This window comes from Rutidosis leptorrhynchoides, chromosome 9, assembly GCF_046630445.1.
Source record: "Rutidosis leptorrhynchoides isolate AG116_Rl617_1_P2 chromosome 9, CSIRO_AGI_Rlap_v1, whole genome shotgun sequence".
NCBI classification, from domain to species: Eukaryota; Viridiplantae; Streptophyta; class Magnoliopsida; order Asterales; family Asteraceae; genus Rutidosis; species Rutidosis leptorrhynchoides.
In genome coordinates this window covers 99,878,418-99,888,375 of record NC_092341.1, presented here as the reverse complement: position 1 = coordinate 99,888,375, position 9,958 = coordinate 99,878,418, and the positions used below count along the sequence as shown (strand labels likewise).

Sequence of the window (9,958 nt, the reverse complement as noted above, 5' to 3'; positions counted from 1 at the left end):
ACCAGGTGTTCACCATATGAATGATTTTTATCTCTATGTATGGGATGTATATTGAAATATGAATTCTTGTGGTCTATTATTATGATTTGATAATATATAGGTTAAACCTATAACTCACCAACATTTTTGTTGATGTTTTAAGCATGTTTATTCTCAGGTGATTATTAAGAGCTTCCGCTATTGCATACTAAAATAACGACAAGATTTGGAGTCCATGCTTGTATGATATTATGTAAAAACTGCATTCAAGAAACTTATTTTTGATGTAATATATTATTATTGTAAACCATTATGTAATGGTCGTGTGTAAACGGTATATTTTAGATTATCATTATTTGATAATCTACGTAATGCTTTTTAAACCTTTATAGATAAAATAAAGGTTATGGTTGTATTAAAAATGAATGCAGTCTTTGAAAAACGTGTCATATAGAGGTCAAAACCTCGCGACGAAATTAATTAATATGGAACGTTTATAATCAATATGAACGGGACATTTCAGGTGTGCTAGAGCTGTTGGACTCCTCTTTGCTGTTGGGCCTGTTTCTGTCCAGCTGTCCAGCCCGCCGCCTCCTGTCTGGCCTATTTATTCATGAGTGTAGGGATTAGGGCAATACGACACACAAACAGACACACTCCTCTCAAATCTCAATTAATTTTTTATCGTCTGAGTTATCTTCTTCGGCCTAATCTTTTTAGCCGATTGTATTGGGGTTTATACCCATCATCTGTTATTTTAAGATTGATGCAATCTTGATATTTCACAAGTACTCCGTTATTATTATTCATCAAAACAGTGGGTTTGATTGTAAGCGTATCGTTTCTGTTTCAATTGTAATAATCTTGGTTCTGGATTGATTAAAATCGATTGGGTCTATTCTTGCTTGATTATCATCTTCTAACATGGTACCAGAGAGGTTTGGCCCTTGATTTATTGGTTCTCTGCGTGATTGAAGCTAGGGCTCTTTTTGGGTTTGATTCGGGTCTTTCTATTTTTGCTCGTGATTGGTCTGCCATTAATCAAACGTCTTGCAATCCTCGTGTTACTCCTTGTTGAAGAAGTCTCATAGTCCGCTGCATCATTTTCTTCTCTAATCGTGGTTCTTCTTCAAGGGGAGTCTCCTATTTTTTTTATCTTTTTTTATTCTGTGTTTTTTTAATCTGATTATCTTTTTTATATACATCTGCCTTTGTCTTTTTATCTGAATTGTCTGTGTTTCATTATTCTGTGTTTTTATTTTATTTATTAATTTTTTTTCTCATTATTCTGTGTTTTTATTTTTTATCTGATTATCTTTATTTGTATACATCTGCCTTTGTCTTTTTTTTATATTATCGATATCTGAATTGTTTGTGGTTCATTATTTCTGATTATCTGTTATTGTTTATTTTTATTAAAATTGTTTGATCCCATCTGTTTACTTGATCTACTTATCTTATCTGATTATTTGCTATTATGGGTGATGAAACTGCTATTACCTTAATTAGTAAAATAGACTTTGGTGACCCTCTCTATTTGCATGCTAGTGACACAACCAATGCACCATTAATTTCCATTAAGTTAAAAGGGACTGAAAACTACAATGTTTGGAGTAGAGCTATGTTACTTGCATTATCCACTAAAAACAAAGTAGGGTTTATCAATGGAACATGTAGGAAAAGTACTGATAATGAAGTCCTTGCTGCTCAATGGGATAGGTGTAATTCTGTTGTGCTATCTTGGTTGTTAAGTTCTATATCTGAAGAATTATACTCTGGTCAAATATTCTCTGCTACTGCTTCTGTTGTTTGGACTGAACTTAAGGAAACTTATGATAAAGTTGATGGGTCTATAACATTCAATTTACATCAAAAAATCAGCTCTATTAAACAAAGTGGAAGTACTTTGTCAGAATATTATCGTTAACTTAACACACTATGGAAACAATATGATGAAATGGTTAACTTACCTGCTTGTATTTGTGTTGCTGCTCCTGAGTTTCAAAGATATAACAAAGTTTTAAAATTGATGCAATTTCTAATGGGATTAGATGATACTTACATGTCAACCAGAAGTAATCTTTTACTTAGAGACCCATTACCTGATGTTAAGTCTGCATATGCTATTCTATCAAGGGAAGAATCACACAGGGGGGTTTCTGGGGTTGGGTCATCTAAAACTCAAAACTTTGCTTTTGTTGCTCAAACCAATAACAACTCTTGGACAAACAGAAATAATAATAATGGCAGTTTTGGAAGAGGAAGGGGATTCAATAGGGGTCCTAACCCAAATCTTAAATTTACTAAGTGCAATAAACTAGGACACACCATTGATAGGTGTTATGAAATTGTTGGATACCCCTCTAATTATAAGAAACCTATCAATGGACCTACAAATAAGTCCACCACTTATGTGTCTAGTTGTGCTGCATCTGATTCTTTATCTGGTTCCACTACTTCCTCTTCTAACTCTGGTGCTACTAATGCTTCTAATTCTGTTCCTATGTTCTTAAGTAATGAGCAAATGATGTAACTTTTAAGCATGCTTAACGATAAAGGTCCTCAAATCACAGAATCTGTCTCAAATATGTCAGGTACTATAATGAACAACAATATGTTTTTCAATAACAATTTTCACAAATTCTTTAACTTTAATTCTGGGTTAAACAAAAGTCAAGGGTGGATTATTGATTCTGGTGCCAGTCAACACATGACGGCTTCTGAACATGGTTTAGACAACATTGTTGATGTGTCTGATTTAAATTTACAAGTGTCTCACCCCAATGGCACTAAAGCTAAAGTCAAAAAAATTGGAAACCTAAGATTAAGCAAAGACATTTTGTTAACTGATGTGTTGATTGTCCCTGGTTATTGTGTGAGTCTTATATATGTCCACAAACTGGTTAAAGAAAATAAAATCTTTGATGGTTTTGATGCCTTTAACTGTTATATTCAGGATTTGAAAACATGAACTACCCTGGGGACTGGTAGTGTGAATGGTGGCTTATATGTTTTTGATTATTTTAAAGGTGATCCTCTTATGTGCAACTCTGTGCATGCATGCAACTTTGAATCTATTCTCCTATGGCATAACAGACTAGGGCACCCATCTAATCATGTTCTCAACATTCTTAAACACGGACTTAATCTGGACAATAACATTGATGACCTTCCCTGTGAAATCTGTCTAAAAGCTAAACAAATTAGAGAACCTTTTCCATTAAGTGACCATGTCACAAAAGATCTAGGTGAACTAATACATATGGATTTATGGGGCCCATATAGGGTTGCTAGTGAAGGATACAAATATTTCTTGACCATTGTTGATGATTACACAAGGGCTGTGTGGGTCTATCTACTTAAATCAAAAGATGAGGTGTTTGAAAACTTCTTTAACTATGAAAATCTTTTATTAAATCAATTTGAAAAAAGAATCAAAATGATTAGAACTGATAATGGAACTGAGTTCTTAAACAGTCAAATGAAAAATTTTACAAATGTGAGAGGCATTATACATCAAACCACCATAGCCCACACACCACAACAAAATGGGTTGGTTAAAAGGAAACATAGACACCTCTTAAATGTGGCTAGGTCCCTTATGTTTCAAGAGGGGATTCCCTTATATTTATGGACTGAATGCATACTAACTGCCACTTACTTGATTAACAGGATTCCATCTAAGGTGCTTGCAGGCTTGTCCCCTTTCCAAAAAATCTATGGTTCAGAACGATCTCTCTCCCAAATCAGAAACTTTGGATGTCTTGTGTTTTCCAAAATATTAGATGAGTCTGATAAATTTAAACCAAGGTCTGAAAAATGTGTTTTAGTTGGTTTTGCATCAAATAAAAAAGGTTATAAGTTATGGAGTCTTGAAAACAAAAAAATTATTGTTTCCAGGGATGTCAAGTTTTTTGAAAATATTTTTCCTTTTAAAAATTCAAAACCTAACAATCTTAAAAATGAGTCTGCTGAACAACTCAGCTTCTTTGATCTTTTTTCTGTCCAAAATGACACTAATGTTTCTGAAAATCCCGATGATGAAGGGAGAAGTCATCCTGAAGGGCCTACTGTAATAGCAGACACTCCATGTGACTCAACAGGGAGTGGAGGTAATCACAGTAACCCTAATGAGGATGATGGTCATATTAATGATCTCCCTGAGGGTACCTCAAATGAAAATCATTCTGAACTTATAAATGATGAGCCTGCTTCCCTTAGAAGATCAAGTAGGTAAACTGCCCTTCCTAGAAAGCTTAATGACTATGTAGTTGAGGGCAAGGTCAAATATGGGCTAGAAAAGGTTATTAATTATTCCACTCTTAGCAAAGAAAACTATTGTTTTGTGTCTAGCCTAGACAAAAGCATAGACCCCACTTCTTATGACCAAGCCATTAAAGACCCTAATTGGGTTAATGCTATGAATAATGAAATGAAAGCTTTATTAGAAAATAACACATGGGTTCTTACTGACTTACCTGTTGGAAGGAAACCTGTTGGATGCAAATGGATATATAAGATAAAATATAAGTCCACAGGTGAAATTGATAGGTATAAGGCCAGACTTGTTGCCAAGGGGTGCAGTCAAAGGGAGGGTCTGGACTATGATGAGACTTTCTCTCCTGTGGTTAAAACGGTAACAGTAAGATGCTTGTTAACCCTAGCTGTTAAGAATGACTGGAAACTATATCAACTAGATGTTAACAATGCCTTCTTATATGGTGACCTTGTTGAAGATGTCTATATGGAATTACCCCAAGGCTATTATTCTGCTAATGAAACCAAAGTATGCAAGTTAGTTAAATCTCTCTATGGCCTAAAACAAGCCCCTAGACAATGGAATGAAAAAATTGTCTATGACCTTAAAGGAACATGGTTTTGTGCAAAGTATGAGTGACTATTCTTTATATGTTAAGGAATCTGATTCTGTGTTTTTGGCTGTGTTAGTCTATGTTGATGATATGATTGTGACTGGAAATGATGAAAATGAGGTTTGTAAAGTTAAAAATTTCTTGAAAACTAAGTTTCATATCAAATATCTTGGTAAATTAAAATACTTTCTTGGAATTTAAGTTTTAAAAACTGAAAATGGTATATGTTAATCTCAAAGAAAGTATTGTGTTGAATTGCTTGATGAATTTGGTTTGGTGGGAAGTACCTGTTGGTGCCCCTCTTGAGTCCAACCTTGTGATTAATTCTGACCCCACTGATAATGACAAAAGGCTTACTGATGTTACCAAATTCCAACAATTAATTGGGAAACTTATATACCTTACCATGACAAGACCAGACATATCTTTCACTGTTCAATGCCTTAGTCAGTACATGCACGACCCCTTACAATCTCATCTCAAGATTGCATTGAGACTTCTGAGATACTTAAAAGGCTCTCCAAGTAAAGGTATTGTCATCTCCAAATCTGACACTACCTCTCTCTCTCTGCCTATGTTGATGCTGACTGGGGTAAGTGTCTAAACTCTAGAAAATCTGTTACTGGTTACTCTATATTCTTTTGTGGGTCCTTAGTTTCTTGGAAAAGCAAGAAACAAAGCACTGTATCCAGATCCTCCACAGAATCTGAATACAGGGCTATGGCTTCTGTTACATGTGAACTTTTGTAGATCTTGAAAATTCTAAATGATCTTAAAGTTAAAAACCTTCTACCAATTGATCTTTACTGTGACAATAGATCTGGTATACAAATAGCAGCCAACCCTGTTTTTCATGAAAGAACAAAACATTTTGAAATTGATTTACATATTGTGAGGAATAAGTGTAACTCTGGTGTTCTTAACATTATAAACATTGAATCTGAAAATCAAATAACTGACATTTTTATCAAAGGGTTGGGGATTAGTCAACATTCTTTTCTATGCAAAAAACTGGGTCTTATGGACTTATTTCAGGCTTAGATTGAGGGGGGCTGTTAAAATTATCAATCTCAAAGCTTGAATGTTTTTACTCTTTTCTCATTATATGATTAGCATTTTGTAGGTTTTGTGGTCTGGGTCTATTGGGCTTGTGGTTGGTTGATCCATTGGAGTGCTAGAGCTGTTGGGCTCCTCTTTGCTGTTGGGCCTGTTGCTGTCCAGCTGTCCGGCCCGCCGCCTCCTGTCTGGCCTATTTATTCATGAGTGCAGGGATTAGGGCAATACGACACATAAACAGACACGCTTCTCTCAAATCTCAATTAATTTTTTATCGTCTGAGTTATCTTCTTCGGCCTAATCTTTATAGCCGATTGTATTGGGGTTTATACCCATCATCTGTTATTTTAAGATTGATGCAATCTTGATATTTCACAAGTACTCCGTTATTATTATTCATCAAAACAGTGGGTTTGATTGTAAGCTTATTGTTTCTGTTTCAATTGTAATAATCTTGGTTCTGGATTGATTAAAATCGATTGGGTCTATTCTTGCTTGATTATCATCTTCTAACAAATCAAGACATTTTGTTACAAGTGGAAAAGGGTGCTGCTGTTTGTCCGAATGCTACTGGTTCTGGGGTGGTTGTCGAAGGTGTTAATGAAGGTTTAGATAATGATTTAGATGATGATGAGGTGCGAGGAATTGATTGTGGTGGAGGTAAGGCTGCTATGATTAATGCTCAACAGGTTAGTGATGACGTGGTTGAGGGTTTGGTTAATGAGGTGGAAGAGGGGATGTTACAATCGAATAATGGTAATCACCAGGGTAATACGGATATTGAAGGTAACATGTTGTGTCCTAAATATGTTGTTTATGACACACAATACACGGAGATTGATGATGCACTTGAGGGGAAAGGTTTCATTAATAAAAAAAGAAAACGAGTTCGTTGAGGTGGTTCCATATCCGAATACAAATCAACCAAGTGGGGTGGACTATAATTCTCAAGGAAAGTTGACATCAAATTCTACTTTTACAACAGGTAATAAAGGTTCGGGTCACAAATCTTTTGTTTGTTCGGTTAATGGTTGTAAAGGATTGTGTAGGAAACGGTTTGTTCATCACAAGAAAAATCGGTTAACAAAGGTGAAGATCTCCTCGTTAAATGATGGAGGTTTGAATTCGGGTATTGGCAAAGGAAAGAATGGTAAGGGTACTCCTTTTCGTTTGAAAGATAATGGAAATGACGTAGAGTTAGGCGTTGCGGTTCAAAATCTATTTCGCGAGAAGTCGGGCGACATTCCTTATTGAAGAGAGGGTAATATTGGGTTTTTTGAGGGGTTAGCACTGCAGGGTTTGATCCCTCCTACTTCGGGCAAGCTCATTGGGGATCCTTCATCGAATGTGTTAACTTATTCCTTCAACGCGGTCAAAGTTAATGGTTTGGCTTCCACACCGGCTTCTAATTCTAGGAAGGGTAAATCAGTGGCCGAGTTATCCGGCGTCCTTTAGTCATTTTTCGTTGGTTGGTTAAGTTGGGTTGTTGGTCTCGACCTTTCTTTGTAGTTTTTATTGTATCGTGATGTTGTATGGTTGTGCTTTTGGTTGTTAGCGGTTTGGCTCAATTTGAGTTAGTTTTGTGTCGGCTTTTTGTCTTGAGCCAAGCCGCTTATTGCTTGTATTTTGTTTAGTCTTTTTCTTTTTCGAGAAAAGGACTCGTTTATAGTATTCGTTTTTTCGCCAAAAAATAAAACTAATTATATATTCTATTGATTTTATTTGTTAAAGAAAAAAAATACCATTGTCAATTTAAAAATGGAAATTTAAACAGTGTCCGGATCGAAGCAAGGGAGTGCTTGCCTAGCACGACCGATAAAGCAGGCAGAGCGAGTGCGGAACGTGAAGTGGAGCCACGAGCGTTCCGTACGCACAACAGCCAAACTATTGAATTTCATTCCCCTACCCGGTGACATCTTTCCTCCTTAAGCCCCACAACTAGAGAAGGAGAAAAGCAAAAGACTAGTCCACGAGCCTCCCCCATTAGTTGATACTTCAAGGAGGTTTTGTGCAAAAAAGGATCAACGACGACCCTATCCTAAAGATAAAAATAATACGGAGTATATAATATAAATATTATCATAAATATAAATATATATAATACTCCGAAATAACAATACACATTGCTAAGGGAGACAATAACTAAATATATACTATTGGTTATGTCAAATTGTTCAAAAGGGGATTGTGACTAAATATATACCAGGTCTCGCGTGCGGTGTTTAGGGGGGGGGGGGGGGGGGGGGGGGGGGAGGGGCTTGATTACTCGAAGTTTTACCTTCTATGGGGGAGCCAATGTACTCGTTCACAGGAGGGTTTCCTCGCTTACCCAAAAAAAATATTGTGATTCACCTACGGTCGAGGGTATGAAGGTAATTATCGATGAGCTTACCAGCAAATCCAAAACCACGTATTGGTGCAGCGACTAGTGAGCTACTTTTCCAAATTATCGTTTGATCCTCCCATGCTGCAAATAAGTGATTTTCAATTGTGTTTTACCAAACAAAATTAACTAATTATTTGCATCTTCAAAATGCAATAATAAAAAAATCACGTTCAAAATAAATGAACACCAATAATGGTGGTATATATATTGACCCTATAGGGAGGTTTTACCGGATTCGTTCACGGACCTCTATCCAGGAACACTGCCCGAATGGATGTGTTTCCGGATACCGTCGATCGGATTCGGGTTTCCGCCCGAACGTGTGTGATACGTGCATATGATGAGGGTCGTTCAAATAAATAATCTACTGATGTCAAAAAATCGCCGTTCAAAAAATAAATCACGTTCAAATCATTTTCTCAAACACCCTCTAAATATATTTTCTATTGACTGCACTTATTCTATTATGAAATTTTTTTCAAGATGCGCTTTCAAGTTGCAATTAGTTATTTGCTACCATGAACTTTGAATATTTCTGGAGTCGTAGCTAATTTACCTTATGCTAGGACCATATCCTTTTAGCTTAAAAATTAAACATTGCACAAAAGGTTACCCCTTAACCCTTAAATACCACCTAAGTGTGTCTTTCGCACATCGTGTTGCGGAGGCAGTACAAGAGCGGGGTTTTAAGGCCCATGCCCTCGGTTTGGGCCCGCGTTTCCTCCTGGGCAGCAGTTGGAGGATGGTGATGCAACTGCGGGAGATGAATGCGTTGATGGTTTCATCATCTGGGTGATCCCAAACTGCTATTAAAAAAGACGCAGACCCTAATTTATCAAAAACTGTAAATTGAAATCTAAATCTGTATATTTATTTGTAGTAGGACTATCAGAAAAATCATAATACCTAATTACGAATCTGTTTCTTGATATCCAAGCAATCGAAGAATAGCAATATGGCGACGAAGTGAGTTCCTGCAAAGACGATGGCAAATCAGAAAAGAAAACAATTCAAATATGGAACAAAAATAGAAGAGGTCCAAAAATAATTAAAAATAGAAAAACCCGTCCAGAATCGAATTGGGATTAACCCCGAGATCCTTTTAACAGTCGACCATCCACGCTAATCTTTCAATTTTGAAGCAAACATCCCACTTATTATTTTGCCCAGTCAAAACGACAAGGCTTATAAAACAAAATGACAGGATCTGATGAGAGATTTAGTATATGTAAAGGGTTAACCCCGAGATCCTTTTAACAGTCGACCATCCACGCTAATCTTTCAATTTTGAAGCAAACATCCCACTTATTATTTTGCCCAGTCAAAACGACAAGGCTTATAAAACAAAATGACAGGATCTGATGAGAGATTTAGTATATGTAAAGGGTTAATTCTACATGGATCTCCGTAGTTCATGAAGAACACTATATTAACATAGAACTTGAAATAGTACCATTATTTATAGTCTAAAATGGGATAATAAGGGAAAATTGTCATATCTGTTATTATAATATACGAAGTAGTAAATAAATGAAATAGTGTAGTGGAATTATTGTATGATCAATATTTTTACATGGAGTATTTAAAACCATATTTTTGTTTTTTTTTTTGGATGTGCAAAGAAGATCAAAACGAAGAAACATGTACCAGGTCGCGTTCGGGTGTA

At 36.0% G+C, this 9,958-nt stretch overlaps 1 protein-coding gene across 1 annotated transcript; it reads left to right on the top strand.

Moving 5' to 3' along the window:
* Positions 1–1,456: 1,456 nt before the first annotated feature.
* On the top strand, positions 1,457–1,906 carry LOC139868274 (uncharacterized). Its single transcript, XM_071856603.1, has one exon. It carries the CDS (start codon positions 1,457–1,459, stop codon positions 1,904–1,906), a length of 450 nt encoding a protein of 149 aa, XP_071712704.1.
* Positions 1,907–9,958: the final 8,052 nt, after the last annotated feature.